General features: G+C 45.5%; 1 protein-coding gene across 1 annotated transcript in view; it reads right to left on the bottom strand.

Annotated features, from left to right (window-relative positions):
• Window positions 1–26,343, bottom strand: part of SLC26A8 (solute carrier family 26 member 8) — an 86,141-nt gene that overhangs the window by 15,481 nt on the left and 44,317 nt on the right. The window contains exons 9-17 of the mRNA XM_055124326.1: window positions 23,802–23,949; window positions 22,570–22,683; window positions 14,571–14,648; window positions 6,741–6,836; window positions 4,523–4,629; window positions 4,374–4,443; window positions 3,068–3,160; window positions 2,829–2,966; window positions 1,284–1,631 (exon numbers count right to left, since the gene is read on the bottom strand). Of these exons, the coding sequence (XP_054980301.1) occupies window positions 1,284–1,631; window positions 2,829–2,966; window positions 3,068–3,160; window positions 4,374–4,443; window positions 4,523–4,629; window positions 6,741–6,836; window positions 14,571–14,648; window positions 22,570–22,683; window positions 23,802–23,949 (1,192 nt within the window). The remainder of the gene's footprint in view (window positions 1–1,283; window positions 1,632–2,828; window positions 2,967–3,067; window positions 3,161–4,373; window positions 4,444–4,522; window positions 4,630–6,740; window positions 6,837–14,570; window positions 14,649–22,569; window positions 22,684–23,801; window positions 23,950–26,343) is intronic.

Here is a 26,343-nt window from a genome sequence, read left to right as displayed (position 1 = left end):
GAAAAAAAATCATTCCTATTTTTCTTTTTTTCTCTGTTTTGTTGTTTATTTTGGCCATTTGCAGCAGTGCTTGGGGCTTATTTCTGGTTTTGTGCTCAGGGATCACTCCTGTCAGTACTCTGGGAATCATATAGAGTGTCATAGATCAAACCTGGTTGGGCAACATGAAAGGCAAATGCCTTACCTGTTGTGCTATCTCTCTAGCCCTGTTTGTTATCTGTCTTTTATTATTATTATTATTGAATCATTGTGAGATAGAGTTACAAAGTTTTCCTATTTGAGTTTCAGTCATACAATGATTGAACACCCATCCCTCCACCAATGCACATTTTCTACCACCAATGTCCCCAGTATCCCCCTCTCCCCATCCTGTCCCTCTCCCTGCCTCTATGGCAGACAATCTCCCCCATACTCTCTCTTTACTTTTCAGCATTATGGTCTGCAATACAGATACTGAGAAGCTATTACATTTGGTCTTTTGTCTACTTTCAGCACACATCTCCCATCCCGAACGATCCCTCCAACCATCATTGACTTAGTGATCCCTTCTCTATTCCAGCTGCCTTCTCTCCCAGCCCACGAGGCAGGCTACCAACCATGGAGTAATATTCCTGGCCCTGTCTCTACTTGTCCTTGGGTGTCAGTCTCATGTTATGTTATTTTACATTCCACAAATGAGTGCAGTCATTCCATGTCTGTCCCTCTTTCTGACTCATTTCACTTAGCATGATACTCTCCATGACCATCCACTTATAAGCAAATCTCCTGACTTCACCTTTCCTAACAGCTGCACAGTATTCCATTGTGTAGATGTACCAAAGTTCCTTTAACCAGTCATCTGTCCCTCGGGCACTCGGGTTGTTTTCCAGATTCTGGTTATTCATCCCTCTCCTTTTCACCCAAAGATTGGATCTCAGTTCACCACAACTTCATCAAACCTAAGAGCCTTTTTACAATGACTAGCTCAGAATAACAATAAATTCTTGGTGCTTTGTTTTTTCTTTCTGTAGCATTCAAACTGGTATCTTGTGGAGATCTGCAGCAAACTCCCAGGTTATATTGGGAGCTGCTGATGAAATCGCAGACAGTTGCTTCAATGGTGCTGAAAGTCCCTCTTTTTCATTCTTTGAGAGATAAGCTTTGGGGATGGTTTCACTCTCCTTCAATTCTGGCTGACCTAAAACTATATCCTGTGTCCAAATCCCTAGTGGCCCGAGAGTCCCCTAGTAGCGGACCCATAAGTAAGAGGAACTGAGCTCTAGTTTTAAACTCCCCATCCTCACCTGTCTTAATATGACTAAAGCCTGTGCATCCACAAAATGTACCATGGTGAAGTCCAGGATGATGGTGTGGATGCTGGGCCGAAGTGACATTTCTGACTGGAGCAGGAAGGATCTGCTGCGGGCCTGACTCTCCATAGACTCAGGGGCGGCTAAGCTCGCAGGCTGATTAGAAGCCCAGCTTTTACTCGACTCCTCGAGTCGGTGGCTCGAGTTAGACAGCGTGCACTGTATCTGCTGGTCGGAGAACGGGGGGATGGCTTCTGAACTGTCGAAATGCGAGCAGTGGACCAGGTTGAGGGCGGAGGTGTCGTGGTCCAGTCTGCTTTCGTAGACCTCCGTGTAGAGAACCTGCAAGGAGAGCGAGAAGACGGATGTTCTACTCTGCCACTCCCACCTACCCACTGACCTTTTCTCTTCTTGTTTGGGGGAAGGCCCCATAGTAGGTGCTGGACACTTGATATGGGGTGGAGGGTGTTGGGCCTCAGCAAGTGGTGCTCAGGGGTTATTCCTGGCTCTGAGTTCAGGGATCACTCCTGGCGGGGGGAGGAGGGCACTCAGGGGATCATGGATGGTGCCAGGGATGGAACCTGGGTTAGTTGCGTGCAAGGAAAACACTGTCACCCCGTGCCAACTCTGACCGTGGACCTGGACACTTTCTAGGTGGGTAACTCACAGTCATTTGAAGTTCATGACTAATATCCCACTTACCTGTCCTCCCCTACCTCTCTTAGGGCCCCTCCCCACTTCCCTTTGCATATCGAGAACATTCTCATCCTACTAAGCCAGGCTGAAACTTGAAAACCAACTTGAACCTATTCCTTTCCTTGGTGCCCAGATCTGACTTAGTCTGCAGTACCTAGTGACACTTTCCTTGAAGTAGCTCCTCCACAGTTTCTCTCGGCTCAAAGTTTTCGTGTATTAGTGCCACGGTCTTTAGCCAGACATTCTAGATATCAGATATATTTGCTTTCCAACGGTTCATCTCAAAGGGAGCAATTTTGAGGGTTTTACTTTGTTTGTTCTCTTCCTCTAAAAAGAGAGTTCTTGAGGGTGCCGGAGTGAGTACAGTGGGAAAGGTGTTTGTCTTGCATGTGGGAGACCAGGTTCGATCCCCGGCATCCCCTATGGTTCCCCGAGCCCTGCTAGAGTGATTCCTGGATGCAGAGCTAGGAGTAACCCCTGAGCGTTACCATGTTTGCCCCCAAAACAAATAAACCCAAAATAAATAAATAAAATATAAAAGACACTTCTTCAGGGGCTCGAGGGTGGGGAGCGGTGAAGGAGGAGGTGTGGGATAAGGCATGTGCTTATCGGGTCATTCCGGATTCCGTGCCCCGTGCCCCATATGGTATGTTCGTCTCCGCCCCCAAGCACCACCGTCAGTGATATGAGCACAGAGTCAGGAGTAGATCCTCCTGAGCTCAGCCAGTTTGGTGAGCAGGTGGTCCCCAAACACACACCAAACAGAACCCATCTATAGAAAGAGGAGCCTGTGGTTGGGGTGCTGAGGGCGTGGGGGGTCGGTATAGAAAAGGTATTTCTAACCCTGGGGGGCGGCTCTTGGTCATCGCAGACGCAGGTACACCGACACGCCTTCTCATTCTGGGATGTGGAAGAGCCTCCTTCTTCATAGAACCGCCTGTAAATTTCTTCTTCTTTGAGAGGTATGCTAATCAAATCAGTCTGAGAGGCAGAGGGGGTGGGGGGGAGGGAAGAGGTCTCAGCCAGATGCCGTGAGGGAGGAGGGGGTCTGGGGGGGGGCGGGCATCGAGGAAAGCTTTCACCTCCTTCAGGAGCAACATCTTCAGGCGGTGGATGTTGATGAAGGTGATGGACCTGCAGCACTTGATGATTTTCACCCCGGGAAGGCTCACAATCTGCAGGAGAGATGTCGGGTCAAAGGAAAGCTCCTGTGCTCTTTCCCGGGGTGAAAAACAACAACAACAACAAACTTTTAGGACCTCTCAGAGAAGGTGCAATTTTATACACTTTTATTTTTTAATTAGTCTTTTTTTTTTTTTGGCTATACCTGGTGGTATTCAGGGCCTGCCCCTGGCTCTGTGCTCAGGAATCACTCCTGGTGGGTTCAGGGGACCATATGGGGTGCCAGGGATTGAACCCCAGCAGGTTGCTTGCAAGGCAAGCACCCTACCCACTGTACTATTGCTCCAGCCTCTTTTTTTGTTTGTTTTTTGGATCACACCCAGCGTTGCACAGGGGTTACTCCTGGCTCTGCACTCAGGAATTACTCCTGGCAGTGCTGGGGGGCCGTATGGGATGCTGGGGATCGAACCTGGGTCGGCTGTGTGCAAGGCAAACGCCCTTCCCACTGTGCTATCATTCTAGCCCCTATTTTAATTTTTTCAAAAAACAAGAGGCTGGAACGAGCAGATTCCTTCATCCCTTTCTCACCAACCAGTATGCTCCTGGCATTCCCTGCCATCTTCTTTGTCTATCTGTCTTCTCATTCTTGTTTTTGGATGCCATCCTCCCTCCAAGTGCAGCTTTTTATTTCCTTTATTATTATTATTTTTTTGTTTATTTGATGGGGAGAGGGAGAGCGAGCCACACCTGGCCAGGCTCAGGGTTTACTCCTGGTTCTAAGCTCAGAGATCATTCCTGTTCGGGCTCAGGGGAGCATATGTGGTGCTGGAGATTGAACCCAGGTCTACAGCATGCCAGGCCAGTGCCCTACCTGCTAGAATACTGCTGTGAACACTCACTTTCTTTATTCAAATGGGCTGCAATGCCAGGAGCATCTATAGGCATCACTTTGACCACCCTCGACTGTGCTCTCTCCCTTGTAAATGGGCGACTGGTTTTCAGCAGCCAGAGGTCGTTTTTGGAGAGAAACTAGACAAAGGAGTGGGGTTGATTGGGGTTCCTTTATAAAAAAAAAATTACATTGCTTTTTGGATCACACCCGGTGATGCTCAGGGTTTCCTCTAGCTCTGTACTCAGGAATTGCTCCTGGCAGTGCTTAGGGGACCAGGTGGGATGCCGAGGATTGAACCTGGGTCGGCTGCATGCAAGGCAAATTGCCCTACCCGCTGTGCTGTCACTCAGGTCTCTGCTTTGGGTTGTTCTTACCTCCCCACAGTCACTGAGGCTTCTGTAAATGTTGGTGTTAGGGATCTGCCCCAGGATGGAAATCTTAGAGCTGAAAGGAAACACAGCTGTCTTCAGCTTGTTTCTGTCTTACCTTGCGGTGCTGGGCTCACCTCCGAGGACCCAGGTACCTGTGTGACCGAACGGTAATGATGAAGAAGGCAAAAAAGGTGGACACAAGCAGACCCAGGTCCAATCCCAGGATAAGTGTGGTTAAGAAGGTCACTACCCAAATAACCTAGGGGTACGGGTAGAAGGGAGAAAGAAAGACCATGAAGAGCAGCAGCTGGAGAAACCCACCAGTCCCACCTCTCAACTTTGCTTTTGTAACCCCTTGCAGAACCCTGGCCTGTAGAAAGCCAATTCCACAATCAAATTGATAGAATGGACAATGGACCCTGCCTCGCCAGTCTTTAATGCATCACCTCTCTTTCCAGTTCTGTCTTGAAACCTTGGTTCCTTGCGTGCAAACTAGAGGTAAGCTTAGGTACCTTCTGGGCTTGGTGGAGATCAGAAATACTGTTTGCAAAGCAACCCAGAGCACTGGCCAAATGGCAGGTGCTATTTGAATACCTGTACTAATGATTGAGCTCTATAACATCTTTGGCCCCACCATTTGTCCCCAAACACTCAGCAGGTGGCAACTTCAACTTGCAACTTTCCAGAGAAGAGAGACTGAAACTCTAAGAAGAAAACATTCTGCTCTCCAGCTGCCCCCGCTGAGTGTCTGCCCTCAGCCTCCTTCATTCTCTGGGGACCTCTTAGAAATGCTCAACTTGAGCTGGAGCAATAGCACAGCGGGTAGGGCGTTTGCCTTGCATGCGGCCAACCCAGGTTCAAATTCCAGCATCCCATATGGTCCCCTGAGCACTGCCAGGAGTAATTCCTGAGTGCCGAACCAGGAGTAACCCCTGTGCATCGCCGGGTGTGACCCCAAAAAGAAAAAAACAACAACAAAAAAAAAAAACAAAAAACCCACTCCTGGATCTTAAAAAAAAAAAAGAAGTGCTCAATTTCCCAATTTCTCAATTTGTCAGGTACTGTGAACAGCTGCATTTTAGCTCCCCCTTTCCACATTTTAAAACAGTCCCGCAGACCCCTGGGACCTGAGAGTGGGCAAGTTTACATTTGCCCAAGATTGCAAATTCTGTCCCAGTCCTCATAGGAGGCAAAGAGATAAGGGGCCTACACCTGGCCTATGGTGAAATACAGGCCCCAAGAGGTCTCCACTAAACAGACTGTCCCCAACAGTCTACGGTGGGTGAAGGAAGTTCTTATCTGAGTTACACACAAAGGACCTAAATGAACAAACCCTTTCTGGGAAACAAATGTAAATCCTCTGCTACTTTGACGAGGAACACAAAGACCCAGGTTTTCTAGATAATTCTGACCAAATGAGCCGTGCTAGTCCTCTGTTTCCCCCTGGCTGGGAAGTTCCTTTCTCTTCTACTTTTCAATGAACTTTTCTCTTTCCAATGACAGAGTCTGAGCATCTTTATTAGTCAATATTTTCAAGAATGAAAATACTCTTTTTCTGTTTTTTCTTTTTGGGTCACACCCAGAGATGCACAGGGGTTACTCCTGGCTCTGCACTCAGGAATTACTCCTGGCGGTGCTCAGGGGACCATATGGGATGCTGGGAATCAAACCCAGGTTGGCTGCATGCACGGTAAACGCCCTACCTGCTGTGCTATCGCTCCAGCCCCAAGAATGAAAATACTCTTGAATAAAACCTGGGAACAGCAGATGAGCACAGAGTCCCACCATCTCCATCACAGACCCTACTCCACCCCTCCAAATCTCTTACCCTGCCTCTCCTGGCTCGACAACTGATTGCCTTTCATATTTTCCTGCTGCCACTGAGCCATTCTCTCAACACCCTACACCCCACCACCACCCTCCCCCCCCAGCATATTCTATTGCCTGACATTTCCTATTTCTGTTCTTGAGTTTTGTGTCCAGGGGAAAGGTGGGGGTGGTGTGTGTGTGTGGGGGTGGGGGGGTTGGTGATGGGGAATAATTATGTATCTGGTCCTAAAACGTATTTCCCCAAACAGGATTGAAAGTCATTCAAATAAGCAGTGCAGGTCAAGCCCCTTTTGATCAGATTTCCTTGTCACTATGACCATTTAATTCCTCGAATTTGATTTTCATCATTGAGATAGAAATTTTGGTATTTTTATACATTGACACACTTGGCTCCCTTGCATAAAGCAAAATAGCAATACCAAAGGCGACAAAGAGTTGCTAGCGTCCTTCAGCTCTATGGTTGATGGTTTGTTTGTCCTCTTTCCCTCTTTCTGACCTTCCACTGTCCCTCACCTGCTCAGGCGGTTCTTACGTACTTACAAATTCATGCGGGCTCTGCCTCCACAGAGTGGGCAGGTCAATAAAGGTTTCGAAGTAGCAGAGGAGGTTGCTCAGAAAAATTCCAGCCAGGACAGCCTGTAGGGGGCGGGGGAGGGGCAAGAAAAAAGATAAACCCAGCTGCATTCTCCCTTTGGACGTTTAAAAAACAAAATAAAACAAACATCAACAAGGATACTATAAAAATTCATCAGCCTTGCCACATGGATATTTTAAATTACTATTTTTATTCTTTAAGAAATGTCAGGCTTGTTTTCTCATCAAATTTCCCATTTCTCCCTGCTCTTCTTCAGAATATGCCAAGCATTAGTAGTTAAGGAAAAAAAGATAAGTAATTTGGCCAATGATGCTATCAGGAATCCCTTTTATTATTATTTTAATTTATTTTATTTGTTAATTTGTTTTTGCTTTTTGGGTCACACCCAGTGATGCTCAGGGGTTACTCCTGGCTCTGCACTCAGGAATTACTCCTGGCAGTGCTTGGGGGACCATATGGGATGCTGGGAATCGAACCCGGGTCGGCTGCGTGCAAGGCAAATGCCCTCCTCGCTGTGCTGTCACTCCAGTCCCAGGAGTCCCTTTTAGAATTAGTTCCTTGATGACCTGTGGATGGTGAAAGGAAGCATAGGCAAAGGTGTGGGGCTAGGCAGATAGTAAGTACAGCAGGTGGGACACTTTGCTTTACACGCTTCCTGCCTTGGGCTTGATCTCTGAAACTGTATATGGTTCCTTGAGCCCCACCAAGAGTGATCTCTGGGTGCAGAGCCAGGAGTAAGTCCTGACCCAGGTGTGGCCAAAAACAAACAAACAAACAAACAAACAAACAAAACAAAGAATAGCCAAAGGTGACAGTTATCTAGACCCTTCTGTTTCCAAACTGACACAATTGTTATCTTTGAACAAAATCCACCAGGAGCTGGTTCCACTGACCACTAGTCTGGTGTTGGCTATTGTGGCCAGTCTTTGTCTAGTTTGATGTGTTTGTGTTTTTAACATTGCCTAGACACAGTTTTAAACAAGCTGACAAGCTAAGGGAACTTCACCTCATAGAAACCCTAATATTTAGGCTTTTGTTCAAGTCTAATCAGGATCAATTTTTTTTTTCTTTTTGGGTCACACCTGGCAATGCACAGGGGTTACTCCTGGCTCTGCACTCAGGAATTACCCTTAGTGGTGCTCAGGGGACTATATGGGATGCTGGGAATTGAACCCGGGTTGGCCGTGTGCAAGGCAAATGCCCTACCCGCTGTGCTATCGCTCCAGCCCAGGATCAAATCATTTTAACTATATCATATTTTTGCCCATCAAATTAACAAGTTGAAAACACAGTTGTTGAGTATAAAAGGAGACTACTCTTTTGGAAAATAGTTTGGAGCAAGAAATGCTGATATGCTTTCACACAGGAAATCTGATATACTTTTAGAAAAGGGTAGCACTGTAGCACTGTCATCCGTTGTTCATCGATTTGCTCGAGTGGGCACCAGTAACATCTCCATTGTGAGACTTGTTGTTAACTGTTTTTGGCATATAGAATACTCCGAGGGTAGCTTGCCAGGCTCTGCCGTGCGGGCAGGATACTCCTGGCAGCTTGCCGGGCTCTCTGAGAGAGACGGAGGAATCAAACCCAGATCGGTCTCGTGCAAGGCAAATGCCCTATCTGCTGTGCTATCGCTCCAGTCCCATTATATTATTAAAAAGCGGGTAGGGTGTAGATCCTGTGAGTGATACTTGTGAGAGAGAGTGAGGGGTAACGGGGGCGGGGGGGACAAAAGAACTTGCAGAACTTGCAGATAGAATAACAGGACTAGAGAGATAATACGTGGGTAAAGGTGCTTGCCTTGCATGTGACTGACCCCCCATATTAGTTAGAAATATTCTAAAATGTTAATATTGTTTTATTTGTGATTGAAAATAAATTATTTTCCAGAGTTTTAACGTTAGCAAGTCCACTACCTTCATGGAAAACAATTTTCTTAAATGTAAAAATGAAGATCCGTACTCATAACGGGTATAAAAATCATCAGGTGCTCCAGGCAGAATTAACCTAATTAAGAAATAGTTTCTGGGGCTGAAGCAATAGCCCAGTGGGTAGGGCATTTGCCTTGCACCTGGCCGACCTGGGTTCGATTCCCAGCATCCCATATGGTCCCCTGAGCACCGCCAGGAGTAATTCCTGAGTGCAAAGCCAGGAGTAACCAACCCCTGTACATTGCCAGGTGTCCCAAAAAGGAAAAAAAAGAAAAGAAAAAAAAAGAAAAGAAATAGTTTCTTATGGTTCACAAGGCCCCTGCAGGTTCATTAAGTACCTGTTAAGCATTTCATAGCCTTTTCCTGGACATCCTCCCCTCTCTATATCCTACCTGGGAATTTGAACTGAACCTGAACCAGAAATGATTGGCTTGATGCTGATGACAGTTTTCTGAGGTTACTGAGGGACTAGCTGGACTCATCAGGTCAGAAGAGAAAAGAGCAAAGTCAGAATCAGCAGAGATTACAGCATTTCAGTGGCTGGAGAGATAGAACCGCAGGCAGGTGGTTGCTTGCACACAGCCGACCTGGGTTTGATCTCCGATGTCCCATAAGGTCCCCAAGTAGGAGTCTCCCGTGATTCTGCTTGCAGGGCCAGGAGTAACCCCAGAGCTTTGTTGAGTGTGCCCCCCACCACATACACACAAAAAAAATTTCATTTCAAAAAATCCTTCCCCCAACATTTATTTTCCCACATTACTGTATCACTGTCATCCCATTGTTCACTGATTTGCTCGAGCGGGCGCCAGTAACGTCTCCATTCGTCCCAGCCCTGAGATTTTAGCAGCCTCTCCTTACTCTTCCTTCCAAACGGTATCGTGTTAGAGGCTCTTTTAGGGTCAGGGGAATGAAACCCATTTTTGTTACTGTATTTGTCATAGCGAATATGCCATGGGGAGATTGCCAGGCTCTGCCGTGCAATATAACAATAACAAATATACAAAACCAAATAAAGGTTAAAGATATAAAGGAGGTTCATTACATCAGAAAGTACAATACCCATCATCATTGGTAAAATCAACAAAATATTTATACCTTAGAAATATTTATACATTAAAAACTACAAAGAGTTTGTAGTTTGCAGTTTAAAAACTGCTTGCTACATGAATGTGTTTGCACAGACAATCATTTTTTTAAGAAAGCTTTATTAGCAATTAATGATCAATAAGGGTTACTGGGGTTCAGTTTTGTTTTTACTATACCTTTAATTTTTAAGTTGATTATATATATATATATATATATATATTTTGCTTTTTGGGTCACACCCAGTGATGCACAGAGGTTACTCCTGGCTCTGCACTCAGGAATTACCGCTGGCGGTGCTCAGGGGACCATATGGGATGCTGGGAATTGAACCTGGGTCGGCCACGTATAAGGCAAACGCCCTACCTGCTGTGCTATTGCTCCAGCCCCTCCCTGTGGTTTTTTAATAACTTTCTTATTTTCTTGTAGGAATATGGTTTATAATGCATATAACATACAAATATTTTAATTGACCTGTTCCCTGCAAGGCTTCAATAACAGACTTTAGCAGTCTTACAGCTGAAATTTATTTGAGGACTTTGACTGCACAGGGTTGGCATGGCTACACTCTAGTTTGTCTAAAGATCAACAGCACTTTTATCTGGATGCAGAATAGAAATGATAAATGTGCCAAGGGCAGATGAATCAAAGCTTTTTAAAATTTATTTTGTGCACTATAACTTATATACCATTAATATTAATGTTTCAGAATACCCAAAATATCAATGTTATGTTCACTACTGTTCACTACTGTTCAGTATGTGTTCCCTACTGGATCTTCTCACACTTCTATTCTCTGACACACACTTAATAAACTTGGTTCTGTGGTAGACTCTCAGGGTCTGTGGTCATTGGCTATTTTCTTATTCCCTTACTGTGCTTCTTTGTACTTGACAGAGGGGACAGATCATATGCCCTCTCACATATTAAGGTAAAAACATGCTAACTGTAAAGAATAATCAAGCTTATACACAAGTTTCCATTATCCCGGAGCTAATAATTGTTAACATTTGGTATAGTCTTTAACTTTTTTTTTACACAAAATTGGATCAATATTAAAGATATTAACTTATATAGTTTTCCTCTTTCTCTCTCCTTCCCCCCACCCCTTCTTTTGTTTTGCAGTGGTGGGGAACAAATTCAGAGTCTCATACATGCAAGGCAAGTGGCCTTCTGCTGAGCTACCTCCCGGCCCCTGTATCATATTTTATAAGATTGTGTAGCTCTATTTACCAAATAATTGAATCCTAGCTAGAATGTTCCACCAGTTGCTCCAATAAGGATTTTGCTGTCCACGGTCTTTAAACATTTACTTATTTTTTCAGAATTGGGCAAAGAGGCTGGTATTTATTTTACTTTAAAAACTAAACAGTGGCTGGAGCAATAGCACAGCGGGTAGGGCGTTTGCCTTGCATGCGGCAGACCTGGGTTCGATTCCCAGCATCCCATATTTGTCCCCCCAAGCATGGCCAGGAGTAATTCCCGAGTGCATGAGCCAGGAGTAACCCCTGTGCAATGCCGGGTGTGACCCAAAAAGCAAAATAAATAAATAAATAAATAAAAACGGAACAAAAAATTTTTGATTTGGAGGTCAAACCCAACAGTGCTCAGAGATAACCCCTGGACTCGATACTCTGGGCACCATGTGGTGTTGGATATGTAGCCCAGGGCACCTGTATGTCAGAAGCAAGTGCTCAGCCCATCAAGCTCTTCTCCCATCCTAATTCTCTCCCCGCTTCTTTTTTCTTCCCTCTGATGGTGCTTTGCAATGACCAGAATCAGCCAAGCATAGCTTTAGGGTTCTGTTCCCTGAGGGTTGTGCTCTCAGGACTCTGCACTTTGTTACGGTGCTCATGCATATGCTGGTCACTGAGGCCACTGGGGTCCTGTTTGCTGGGAAGTTCCCATTCCCTCCTAGCCACAATGCTCACACAACTTTTTAGTGCTCCCCGGGAGTCACGCCCTTTTTAGTTGTGATGCAGATGGAAATGGCTGGTGGGAGAGAGGGGACCTAAGCAGACCTGCCACACTGGGGCTCTGCGCCTGCACCTGGCAGCCCTGGGGTCAAAGTCACCGCCTCATGCTTGCAGGACCAGCCTGTTGGCCACTGAGCCATTCCGTGGGCCTGGGGTTTCAAGGAAGGAAGAAATCAGGCATAATTTAAGACTCAGAGAGTCCATTGTTGTAATGATTTAGATATTCCATGGGTCAGATCATGATCATCTGCTGCTGTGACCAAAGAAATATGAGGGGTGCTTGGTCCTCAGCATATTTATAGTGGGGATAAGTATGGCATATGAAAACCACAAGATAAAGCTGTTAGCATAATAACCTCTTAGTGATTCCTGACACATATTCCTGTGTCTGGCATTAAGAAAAATTCCAACTCCTCTAGTGATAAAGGAAAGAAGGAAATCACTGTCCAGGGCCCAAAAGATAGTGCAGCGATAGGACTCTTGCCCTGCACGTGGCAGATCCTGGTTGCACCCCAGCTCTCCACTCCCTGAGCACGGCCAGGAGTGATCCCTGAGTGCAGAGCCAGGAGTAAGCCCTGAGCAGAACCAGCCCTAACCCCAGCCTCTCTTCTCCCCCGAAAAAAATCACTGCTGAAAGGAAATTTGTGAGTGGCCCTCCAAAAGTAGATGATACGCAGGATTGCACTGAAGGTGCGAAAGACACTGAATTCTGGACATGACTTGTGCTGGAACCCAAGGACAGCTCGTGTGATAAACCCAAGAACCCCCAAGAATTCCCGAACCGCAGGTAGCATGAGCCTTGGGCATCCTACTTCCCTACAACCTGAAGCCACCACATGGGAGGGGTTTGGGTTTGGCAGGAGGGTCCCACCTTTCCCCTTCAGGACCAGCATCTCAGGATAGAAGCAGGTGCCTCCATTAGCCCCGGAGCACCAGGGGAACAGAGAGAAACTGAAGAAGAAACTGTCTGGAAGGACAAGAGGGAGAGAAATCAATGGGTGTAGCAACAGGAGGCAGAAAGGAAGAAACTGGGAGGGAGAAGAGGAGGGGTCAAGGGCCTCGGGTACCTCAGGGGTGCGGAGGAATGATCTATATCCAGACCACAGAGTCAACGACACTGAAAACGTGAGCTCCAGACCTCAATAAACCAACTCAAAATTTGTCCATGTTGAGGGATGTAAGGGGGTGGAGTGGGAGGGAACCTGGGGACACTGGTGGAAGGAAGTTGACACGGATGGGGGCCCTGATGCTGGAACACAGTATGCCTAAAACTCAACCATGGATAACTGTAAATCACACTATTTAATTTTTTTAAATTTAATTAAAAAAAAAGAAATTAGTCACTTATCAGCTGATCACTGATCTGCAGGGTAACTTGGAACAAACTGGTGCTAGCCAGTGGGGCACACACCCCATCTCTCTACATGGAAGGTGGTCATCTCCCATCAAGGAAGTGGCAGGTAAACATGGAGAAGTTCCCCTTTTTCCAGAAAAACGATAATCACTTAGTCACCACCCCCCAAATTTACTTTTCAATATTTTCGGGGGGGGGGCACTTTTTCAGTCACACCCATCGATGCACAGGGGTTACTCCTGGCTCATGCACTCAGGAATTACTCCTGGTGGTGCTCGGGGGACCATATGGGATGCTGGGAATCAACCCAGGTGGGCAGCATGCAAGACAAACGCCCTCCCCGCTGTGCTATTGCTCCAGCCCTGCCTCAAATTTAGTTTTGATCAAATGGAAAGTGCTCCTCCCACCAATTTCATTCACTACATAACCCCTTCAACCTACACTTTTCCAGCACCTCCAGGACAGTATTATTTCTTAAGAAATGCTGGAGTCACCCTAGCTGAACAGTTAAAACAGCTTTCAGACTGCCTCCCAGTGGTGGGAACTGCTCCCGAGAGAATATAACGGCCGTTCAATGGCGCTCACGTGGATGCTCAGGAAAGCAGATGGTGTGACGGCACAGCGACTTTCTAAGCCTGTGTTGCTGGGGACTGTTCTGGCACCGGAAGTCTATTTTGGTCATTTGTTACCGAATTCACACTTCAAGCCTTACTTTTGAGTTTAAGCAATAAAAAGATTGGTTAGGATGAAAACAATTACAGTCATGGCAAGACATGTTCCTGGAGCACTAAGAGGGATGCAGTAGTGTTCACTTGACAGTAGGTGTATCATTTTATTTATCTCACAAGGCCTGGGATGTAGATGTTATTATTATTGTTGTTATTATTGGTAATGCTATAGCACAGCGGTAGGGCGTTCGCCTTTCACGTGGCCGACCCGGGTTCGATTCCTCCGCCCCTCTCAGAGAGCCTGGCAAGCTACCAAGAGTATCGCGCCCGCATGGCAGAGCCTGGCAAGCTACCTGTGGTGTATTGGATATGCCAAAAACAGTAACAATAAGTCTCACAATGAGAGACGTTACTGTTGCCCGCTCGAGCAAATCGAAGAGCAACGGGATGACAGTAACAGTGACATTATTACTGGTGTTTTGGGGGTAACACCCAGGCATTGCTCAGGGGGATCACTCCTGGCGGTGCTCAGGGAATCATTAGCTCTATCAGGGACGGAACTGGGGGTCAGCTGCCTGCAAGGGAAGTGCTTTACCCACTGTATTAACTCTCCAACCCAAGACGGTATTATTTGAAGGTAAAGGCACTGGGAATTGGTTTGGCAACCACCACCGGGTATCGATGGCTGAGTGGAGTTCTCTGCAGAGATGCTCCATCAAGGGTGAGTCTCCCGCAACTCAGTTATTGACCCAGTGCTACTTACATTTGGAAGGCCAGAGAAGAAGGTGCCCAGCTTCACCATCAGCAGCAGCATCACACATGCGCCTATCAGAGATGCAAACTGAGGAGACACAGGCGGTTAGAGAAAGACCCGCAGGAATTTATTGGTGCCTTATCTACAACCGAGGCCTTTTGCTTGGGGAGAAGCACGCCCCTTCTTAGTCTGTTTGTATATATAAATGCTTTTTCATAGAGGAAGATTTCTTTTTTCTTTTCTTTTTTTAGCTTTTTTTTGGGGGAGGGTCACACCCGGCGATGCATAGGGGTTACTCCTGGCTCTGCACTCAGGAGTTACTCCTGGCGGTGCTCAGGGGACCATATGGGATGCTGGGAATCGAACCAGGGTCGGCCGCGTGCAAGGCAAACGCTCTACCTGCTGTACTATCACTCCAGCCCCTAGAGGAAGATTTTATTTATTTATTTGTTTGGCTTTTTGGGTCACCCCTGGCGGTGCTCAGGGGATACTTCAGGCTCTGCACTCAGGAATTACTCCTGGCGGTGCTCGGGGGAACATAGGGGAGACCGGAGATCAAACCCAGGTTGGCCACGTGGAGGGCAAATGCCTTACCCGCTATTGCTGGACTATTGCTCCAGGACCCTAATTATATTTTTGTGCAAATGTTACTGTTGAGATCTTGTTTAATGTGCTGACAACATACTGAGTTGTGTTCACTGGACAGGAGGTGTATTCGCTACTTTCTTGCTGGATTCTAGCTGGCGGGTTGCTTGTACGCTTCTGCCACGTCCCACTGTGTCTTGGACACTGGGATATTTACTGGCATGGCATTATGCTACACTCCTGGACTCTTCTGGACTTCCCTTCTTCCATCCCTCCCGGGACAGTTTAAAAGGGCCCGGTCCTCTTCCTTGCTGTCAGCCCAGAGGGTCCCACCACTCCCCCTCCTGTGTCAGCATCTAGCCCCTTCTTCAGCTCCCTCGTAGGAACTTGGGTGTCTTCCCATAGAATATCTTTCTTAGAGCTTCATTGGAAAAATCCAACAACAATCAATTTTTTAAAAATTTCTGCTTCTGGGACTGGAGTGATAGCACAGCAGGTAGTGCGTTTGCCTTGCACCAACCCGGGTTCGATACCCAGCATCCCATATGATCCCCTGAGCACTTCCAGGAGTAATTCCTGAGTGCAGTGCCAGGAATAATCCCTGTGCATTGGCGGGTGTAACCCAAAATGAAAAAAAAAATTTTTTCCTACTTCTGTTTCTCTCTGATTTTTTTTTGTTTTGTTTTTTTGGCATCAGAAAAAGTTACACCCATGCAGCCTAGAGGCATATCATAGTTCTGCCTCACCTTCTGGGCTCAGTGGCCCTTGGTAAGAACTGATCCTGCTCTAGCAAATAAGAAACCTAGTTCCCTCACAATCTCTAGGTTTTTACGGAAGTTGAAGTTAAAAACTAGAAGACTGACTTCTATAGATCCAATAATTTAATTTACCAGTTTGTTGGGATTTGTTTGTTTGCTTGTTTTGGCTTTTGGGGTAACACCCATCAATGCTCAGGGTTACTCTTGGCTCTGCAATCAGGAATTACACCTGGCATTGCTTGGGGGAACCAGGTCAGATACCAGGGATTGAACCCTGGTCAGCCACATGCAAGGCAAACGCCCTTCCTGCTGTGAACTATTGCTCTGAACCCAACTTAGTGGGATTTTATGGCTAAATTAATTAGTGTATAGATAACTATATACTTACAATTATCAAATGCTAAGAAAAACCCAAGCAATTTCTAAGCTTTGGGGATGTAGTCCTTAACTCCTTATCGCCTTTCTTGGTAAATTTCTATTGTTTAAGCCCCTGATTTAAAAAAGAAAATAGAGCAAAAGAATTTTCCACCGTGTGTGGAGATGGGGAGAGGAATGAAGCTATAACCACAAATCAAAACAATGGCATATACAAACAAGAACTGAGGGAGTTCCTTAAATCTAAACCATGAAGAAAACCACTTAGCAAGAATTCTCTCATTTCCCCCTTTGTTTCTTATGTGGGGAGAAAAAAAACCTTTTTGCTGGATTCCCTCTCATCACTCACTGCTGTTTTCCTCAGTAAGGCTTCTTGGACAAGAACAACAATAAAATCAACACCTACTCCTAAACCCTGAAGTCACTCGAGCTTTTTTTAAAAAAATTTTATTAAAATGCCAGCCAATGCCACCCTCCAGGCCATTTTCCTGACAATCAAGGCGAGTCCCACAGAACCATGTAAAGCAGAACTTTGTGACCTCGGACTCTAGGCTCAATGGGACCAGAAACAGAGATCCTCTGCCTGCTTCCCCCAGTCTCCGGGGCTCCAGGGATCACACCCAGATGACCCACCCTACCGGCGCCAGGTAAATACCTCATCGACTGACCTCCGCTACCTCCACTATCCAGCCACCACTCCACTCCAGGCCCGCTTCTGGACCTGGACACTTAATACCCATTTTCCATAATTACTGCACCATATTTGATGGGGTTCAAATATGGTGTGAACCATGGGAACATCTGCAAGGGGTGATTAGAGGCCGCCCTAAAAGCCTCCATCCCTCTTGGAGAGCCCAGCAAGCTACCGAGAGTATCCCTCCCACACGGCAGAGCCTGGCAAGCTACCTGTGGCATATTCCATATGCCAAAAACAGTAACCACAATGGGCCTCATTCCCCTGACACTGAAAGAGCCTCCAAAACGGCAGCATGAAGAAGGATGAGCAAGGAGAGGCTGATAAAATCTCAGGGACGAACTAAACTGCCAAAACGAAGAAGGACTAAAATGACTGTACTTTCAATGCATGTATGTTGGCATTGGAAACATCCATCGAGGACCTGATGGTGCAAGCGCAGAAGATCAAGTACGACATCATTGGTCTGACCAAGACAAGAAGGCATCAGTCACATCATAGCATTTTTGACACTGGAGAAGAACTGTTCCTTGGAACATGCAACGATAGAGGCGTTGGTGGTGTCAGTGTCCTTGTCAACACAAACTTGACCATGAGCATTGATTCATTCGAATGCCTAACAACCCAAATCGGACAATTACGCTTCAATAGATGTGGCTCACTGCTGGCAGTTTCTATCTTCATCGTCTACGCACCAACATCCAACTACGATGAAGAAGAAATTGAGAAGTTCTACACAGATCTGGAGAAGTTCTATAAAGAAGACTACACCTTCTACAAGATCATTGTTGGTGATTTTAATGCCAAGATAGGACTGAGAAGGTCGCCCGAAGAACTCCACATCAGGACCATGGCCTAGAATGAAAAGAACAGGATGAGAGACTGTCTGAGTTCATCATGTCGACCAAGACCATCCATGGTAACTCACAGTTCCAGAAGGCCGAATGTAAACATTGGACATGAGAGTCTCCTGGTAGATAGTTCCACAACGAAATTGACCACATCATATTCAATCAACAGTTTTGCCTGACCGGTGCTACTGTTCTCCCAAAATTCCAAAAGGGATTGGACCACAGTCTCCTTTGTGCAAAATTCTACTTCACAGAGCGGGGAGAAAGGACTGCAAAGTTTTAGTTAAGAAGAGAACTCCCAGGATGACCACCAACTGGGAGCTCTTTGGCACTACTGCGGCAATGTGGGAAGTTGTTGACAACATGGACAAGAAATACGGTCAACTGGTTCAGCACCTCCATGACTGCACAAGGAATGCCGAGAGTGGGAAAGCCACAAACAAACATTTGTCTTTGGAAACTCTCGAGTTCATTAGCCAATGTGGTTTGGCACGAACCTCAGGCAATCAAAAGTTAATGTCTGAGCTCACAAAACTGCAGAGAAGTGATAAAGGAAGACCTGAAAGAGAGAAGAGCAGCAGTGTTGGCCAATGTGGCAGAAGCCGGGAAAAGTATTCGCAATGCTTGCTGTCCTTCGCCAACTACAAGACCAAGATGACTGCCCTCCAAAGTCCTGATGGATCTATCACATCTTCCAGAAGGGCAATGGAGAGGATTATTCACGACTTCTACTCGGATCTCTTCGATAGCCACGTCCACCAAATTCTGTTAGGATATGTTGTTCCCAACGTCCTCCCTTCTGAAATCCGACATGCCATTTTGTCGGTAAAGATGCGTATAGCATCTGGTCCAGACAAGGTCAGACCTGAACACCTGAAGAATCTGCCACCAGTACTCGTCAATACACTGGCTCGGCTCTTCACATGCTACCTGTCTGAATGCAAGGTTCCATCCCAATGGAAAACCAGCAGGACCATTCTATTATACAAGAAGGTAGACATCCACGACATCAGTAACTATCGTCTAATCTGCCTGTTGTCCGTCGTCTACAAGTTGTTCACTCGAATCATCCTGAATAGAATAGGCAGAACACTAGAAGAAGGACAACCTTGCAAGCAAGCCGGGTTCTGAAAAGGATTCAGCACGATCGGCCATATCCACACAGTGACCAAGCTCATTGAAGTTTTGCGAGAGTTCAAGATGCCGCTCTGTCTAACGTTCATTGATTTAAAGGCCTTTGATTCTGTTGAGACTGAAGTGGTCGTCGAAGCCCTAGCCAAACAGGTTGTTTAAACTCATTACATCAGGATCCTCTGTGAGCTGTATTATGGATTCACTACCAGGATCTCACCATTCTACAAGGAAGTAATCATCGATGTAAAGAGAGGGGTTCAGCAGGGTGATACCATTTCACCGAAACTCTTCAGTGCCACCCTCGAGAACATCACTCGATGACTGGAATGGGAAGGAATGGGAGTGAAGATAGATGGTTGGCAACTACACCACCTCTGCTTTGTTGATGATATTGTTCTAATAACACCAAACATTAGCCAAGCAGCACAAATGCTGGCCAACTTCGACTGCAAATACGGAAAGGTAGGACTGCAGCTGAATCTAATCAAGACAATGTTCATGAAAAACGAACTAGTCCCTGATGTTCCATTTGCTCTCAATGGAACAAACATCTCCGAATGCAGCAGCTATGTGTACCTGGGTTGAGAACTCAACATGAGGAACAACCTGGCACCAGAACTGCGCAGGAGGAAGAGAGCATTGTGGAATGCCTTCAAGAGTGTCAAAGAAGTTGTTAAGAGGATGAAGAACCTTTGCCTCCGGGCACATCTTTACAACTCCACCGCTCTTCTTGCACTAATAGACCTCAGAGACCTTGGCCCTACGAAAACAGGACAAGAACGCTATTCGTGTATCCCAAAGAGGAACTGAAAGTGCTATGCTTGCAATATCACATTTTACTCAAGTGAGAGAAGGACTCTGGAGTTCCAACCTCCGTTGACGATCAAGAATCAGGGACACTGTCTCATTTGCCAAGGCTTCAAAAAACAGATGGGCCAGACATGTAATGCGATTTAGAGATGACTGCTGAACTAGAGCGACTGGATTCCACAGGATGTCAAAAGACTTCGTGGCCGCCCACCTATGGGATGGTCAGACTTCTTTGTCAAAACCCTGAACAAATGGTTTGAGGCTCTTTGTGTTCTTGGAGTGAGCAGATACCACTGGGCTACACGAGCGTGCGACAGGGACAAATGGAGATGTTACTGGCGCCCACTTGAGCAAATAGGAGATCAACGGGATTGACAAGTGACAAGTGACAAAATGCCATGATTAGAAGGGACCACCAAGTAAAGGATGCTAGGAAGGCCCACTCAGGATGGGAGATGTGGGCTGAAAGTAGACTATAGACTGAACATGATGGCCACTTAATACCTCTATTGCAAACCACAACACCCAAAAGGAGAGAGAGAGAGCAAAAGGGAATGCCCTGCCACAGAGGCGGGTGGGGGTGGTGGGAGGGATGCTGGGACCACTGGTGGTGGAAAATGGGCATTAGTGGAGGGATGGGTACTCAATCATTGTATGACTGAAATGCAAGCACAAAAGGTTGTAGTCTGTAACTGTACCTCACGATGATTCACTAATAAAAAATTTATAAAATAAATAAAATGCCATGATTTACAAAGTTATTCATAACTAGGTCTTAGACATACTGTGTTCCAGCACCAGTCCCACCACCAGTGCACCTTCTTTTTTTTTTTTTTTTTGCGTTTTGGGTCACACCTAGCGATGCTCAGGGGTTACTCCTGGCTCTGCACTCAGGAATTACCCCTGGCGGTGCTCAGGGGACCATATGGGACGCTGGGAATAGAACCCGGTCGGCTGCGTGCAAGGCAAACGCCCTCCCCGCTGTGCTATCACTCCAGCCCCAAATAAACATGCACAGTGACTTTTTATTTTATTTCATTTTTTTTGCTCTTTGGGTCACACCTGGTGATGCACAGGGGTACTCCTGGCTCTGCACTCAGGAGTTACCCATGGTGATGCAAAAGGGACCATATGGGATTCTGGGATTCGAACCCGGGTCGGCCTCATGCAAGGCAAACACCCTACCCGCTGCACTATCGATCCAGCCCCAGTGCACCTTCTTACCTCCACCGGAATTCCTGGTTCCCTCCCACCCAACCCTCACAGTGTGCGATTAATTTTTTAAAACAATGTGAAAATACTCTCCAATGCCAAAATTGCTGTGCCATGGTTTTTGTTGTTTTATTTTGGTTTGGTTTGGGGTTTCACCCCCATTCGTGCTCAAGGCTTACTCCTGGTTCTGTGCTTAGGAACAATCCTGGTATTGCCCAGGGAACACTCTGTGATACGAGGATCAAACCCGAGTTGACCACCAGCAAGGCAAGTGCCGTAACCCCTGGACTATCTCCACAGGACATTTGCCATTTTGTATTCGTAACAGACACACATGAAAATTTCCATTGCGGTCACTCCAGCTTTATCTCTGATCATTCTCGGACCCATCATCACCTTCTACCACCAAGATGGGACACTTTTCCTGTTGTAAAATTTTAGCTACTCAGTTCAAAATGTTCCGTGGTAAAGGACTTGCCTTTAAGATGGGAGGTTTGGGGTTTGATCCTCCTGCACCACAAAAACAAACTCGTGGACACTGAATTTACAAAATTTCAGGCTTGCAACTGAGCCAAGAGTTTGCTTTCAGAGTCATCCTTACCATGATTCTCCCTTTTCTACCCACTCATATATTTAGTTTATGAACCCAGAATACCTAAAAGAAACCGACTTAGTTATTTTCCCCTTATACAAATGCAGAATGGTGTCAAATTCCCTAGGCCACCTTGATACAAACTTTATTGAAAACTTCTTTCTGTAACATCAGAGTTTCCATTTTGAGGATGAAGCGTGTAGTAGTATCACTTTCCTGGTCTAGGAAAAGATACTGTATCTACCCTGAGGAAAATATTGTCAATAGGTGATAAACCTATAGCTTAAGTTTACCTGAAATATTATTGTTACGTGAGAAAAAGGGCTACTAAATGTAGGATGATACAATGAACATCTCATGTAAAATATTTCTGTAGGAAACAACTTTCAAGTTCCACACTGTAGCACTGCACTGTTCATCCATTTACACTTAAAAGCTTAAAATAGCTAAATAGCGTTTAAGACAAAATCCAAGCAAAACTTGAGGCAAGGGGCAGGAGAGGTAGTAGTGGGTAGTGCATTCCATATAGTCCCCTGTGCACCATCAGGAGTGATTCCTGAGCACAGAGCCAGGAGTAGGGCCTGGCACAGCCGGTGTAGCCCATAAATCAAAATCAAACAAACAAACAAACAAAAAACAAAAAAACCTTGAGGCAAACATGAAATATAAATTCTTTCAAGAGATATTTCCCCAACAAGCATTACTTTAAAACAGCAACATGGTAAATACAACCCCCTTCTATAAACAATACATGAACAATGCATATGACTAGACAATTTTTTTTTTCTTTTTGGGTCACATCCGACCATGCACAGGGGTTATTCCTGGCTCTGCACTCAGGAATTTCTCCTGGTGGTGCTCGGGGGACCATATGGGATGCTGGGAATTGAACCCGGGTCGACCCCATGCAAAGCAAACGCCCTACTCGCTGTGCTATTGCTCCAGTCCCAAGACAAATTTCTTTTTATATTTGAGATTAAATTTTATATCAGCATACCTGCTGTCTTCCTCCACTTTTTTCCTGGATAACAGTCCCAATAATGGCACCTGTACACACCCAAGATCTGAAAAATGAACTGACGATATTGCAAAGCCCAATGGCTATTAAATCCTATAAACAACAACAACAACAACAAACAAGTTAGACTCACAATTTGTAGAACAAATTGCTTATTTGATTCAAAGGAAAGGCTTAAAATAAATACAACAAAAAAGAAAAACTACTGGCTGCCTCTCGAATATGAAGATGGAGCTGTTTACATCACTTGAAATAATACTGAGATGTGTGGGTTTGTTTGTTTGTTTGTTTGTTTGGCACACCAGGTAACACTCAGGGGTTGCCTCTGGTTTTGCATTCAGGAATCACTCCTGGTGGTGCTGGGGGACCTTATGGGATGCTGGGCATCAAAGCTGGGTGGACCTCATGAAAGGCAAGCATCTTACCCGCTGTACTATCGTTGTGATCTCTGAAATGTGTTTTTTGTAGTTTTTAGAACAAAAAAATGACAAATCTGATTTAAATCTTTATTTTAGCTAGTGAACATAAGAAAAGAGGTGTTTTGCCTGACCCGGGTTTGATTCCCAGCATCTCACATGGTCTCCCGAGCACTGCCAGGAGTTATTCCTGAGTGCAGAGCCAGGAGTTAGCCCCTGTGCATCACCACGTGTGGCCCAAAAAGCAAAAAAAAAAAAACAAAAGAAAAAGAAAAAAGAAAGAAAAGAACAGGTGTTTTTGGGCTGGAGCGATAGCATGATGGGTAGAGCATTTGCCTTGCACGCGGTCGACCAGGGTTTGGTTCCCAGCATCCCATATGGTCCCCTGAACACTGCTAGGAGTAATTCTTGAGTGCATGAGCCAGTAGTAACCTCTGTGCAACGCTGGGTGTGGCCCAAAAAGCAAAAAACAAAAAAAAAGGTTTTTTTTTTTAAGTGAGAAAATAAGATTTTTGCCCTATTCTCTCTTCTAAGATTTTGAATGGCAGTTTTATTTCTCTCCCTTTAATACCTTCCTAACAAACCAAGTAGTTTTTCTTCTGAGTTTCAGGTTAAAGGCCAAGCTAAAAGATAGATATTTTGGGGAGACCAACTCAATTATACCAGCGGTCTGACTTCAATACTCGATACTATCTTTAATTGTATCAGTATGTGACTTAGTTCTAAGGATATGATGAAAAGAATGGAGAAGGAAGGTTGGGACATCAGAGGGAACAGAGAAAGACGTCTTCTCACCTGGTTGGAATTGACGCGATAGCCATGAAAATCGGCAAACTTCTTGCCCAGAAATACGAGCAGGGCAGAGCTCACTAAAGCTAAGGAGAAGCCTTCTGTAACAATTTCAGGAAAATATTTCGTCTCTGGTGTTACAGGAAACAGGAAGCTGGAATGAAACGGTGGAATTGTTCCCGGAGGGCAGAACCATTCTGGGCACCTCCCCGCACCACTCCAACTAGTGGGCAGACTTAAGCCTTAAACAGTAAGTAGAGCAACCGTGGTGGTGCACTGCCCAAATTGCAGGCACACAAAACCAAATTACGGGGTTCTGAGTGGGGTCCTCCTTTCATACGGCAGACCCGGGATAGAGCTCCAGCATCCCATGGTACTTTGAGAAATGCCAGGACTGATTCTGAGAGCAGAGCCAGGAGTAAGCCCTAGGCATCACCAGGTGTGGCCTGAAAACTGAAAACTAAATGAGATATAATAAAACAAAGGTTTCTTTTTTAAAATACAAGTTACAAAGGGCATGAAAAGAGTCTGCTCTGCTAACTTCTGATCAACATGTCTGCCACATGTCAGTGGAAACAATTAGACAGGAAAACTGACAAAGATAGATGGAAAATGATTTATTCACATTCTCTTGAGAGTGAGTACACCAACCCACTGGGCAAACATTCAAGCGCCAAGATGCTCAAGAAATTTCCTTGTATTCATACTCAAATCTTTCAAAGTATAATCTCCATCATTGTACTTTATACATATTACTTTTGAGAATGCTATCCAATGGTTTTTAAAAATTGGGGAAGGAGCACAGTAAATGGTCAGTGCTTAAGAGTTACTCCCAGGTGCTTGGGGAACTATATGGCACTGGGGATTAAACTGGGGGCCCTGCTTGCATGGTACATGCTCCAGACCTTTGAACTGTCTTCCCGGCCCAATGTTGGATTTTTTTTTTAACTTTATTTTTCAGGGGTTGGTGCAGGGCTAGGAATTGAAACCAGGGCCTCACACACATAAAGAAAAGTCTCCAACACCAAGCTTTTCCTCACCATCCTTTTTATTTTTTAAATTCAATTTTTACTTGTTTAAAAATGCACTTCACATGAAACTGCCATGATACCCATTTCAAGTGTGCAGTTCAGTGGTACTAAATGTATTTGTAATGTGCAATCATCCTCACCGTCCATTCACTCCCAAACTCTTTTCTGAATGTAAAGCAGAAACTCTATAATCGTCACAACATAACTCTGTATTTCAACCTGTCCCAATCCTAAAGATCTCCAACTCTGTTTTCTGTTCTGATAAACTTAACCAATCCAGATACCTCAGACAGATGGAATAATGCAGTATTTGTCTTCTCCAGCTAGTTTATTTCACCTAATATCCCATGTTCAAAGGTCATCCATATCACAATGTATGTCAGAATATCAGGATATGGCTTAGTTCAGTCTATAGAGATGGCTACCACTTTGGTAGCCTTCAATCTTTCAGCAAAAGACTTACTATTCTTGTTAGGATTTCCCACCAAAGTCCGACCCATTAAAAAGGAACCATTTCATATTGGTGATGATTAAATGACATTAGGTTGCGTGGCCATGGCAGCGGCCTCGTGGCTTTGAATTTCTGTATAAAGTCCAGGGAAAGTACAGCCAGAAATTAGACGTCACTACAAACTTTAACCCTATTATGGTCCCCCCAAAGTCCAACCCATTACAAAGGAACCATTTCATATTGCTGATGATTAGATGACATTGGGTTTTGGGTTTCTATATAAAGTCCAGGGAAAATTCTGCCTAAAATTCTATTGCTACAATCTTTTACCCTTCAACAAAAAACTCAGTACTATTGTTTGGAGTTTCCCCCCACGGTAAGCCCTGCTAAAAAGGAACATTTACACGTTGCTGACAATCAAGAGATATTAGGTCGCTCGGCTGCTGCAGCCGCGCGTTTTTGGATTTCTATATGAAGTCCAGGGAAAATTCTTTTGGTAATTGCATTACTCGCTGGCGGCGCCTGGGCCAGTAGCTCCGAGTACACAGTTTGGAGGCATTTTGGGGGCGCTGCTCGTGTCCAAAGTGGTTCAGTTGCCTCCGGGGTCGATCTCGCACGGCGGCAGAAAGGAGCGTACCCACATGACTCTGTGCTTAAATATTGGCACAGGGCGGATCCGGAAGTCCCGCCCCATCAGCTTTCCCAGGCTTCCTGCATAGTTTAAAAACTGGCTGTTGCCTCGCTGCGTTCAAAAAGAAAGAGTTGAGAGAGAAAAGACCATACCCCGCTGGCGGCGCCTGGGCCAGTAGCTCTGAGCACAGAGTTTGGAGGCATTTTGGGGGTGCTGCTCGTGTCCAAAGTGGTTCAGTTGCCTCCAGGGTCGATCTCGCGCGGCAGCAGAAAGGCAAAGCTCTTTATTTTCATGTAGTCCAATTTGTCTATTTTTTCTTCTGCTATCGCTACCTTATTTAAGAACTTGTCAAATGCAATATCAGGAAACTTTTTCCCTATGTATTTTTTCTGTTTTTTTTTTAATAGTTTTAAGTTTTGCACAAAAAACGCTGAA

This window comes from Sorex araneus, chromosome 2, assembly GCF_027595985.1.
Source record: "Sorex araneus isolate mSorAra2 chromosome 2, mSorAra2.pri, whole genome shotgun sequence".
Lineage (NCBI taxonomy): Eukaryota > Metazoa > Chordata > Mammalia > Eulipotyphla > Soricidae > Sorex > Sorex araneus.
This window is presented reverse-complemented; position numbering and strand designations above follow the sequence as displayed.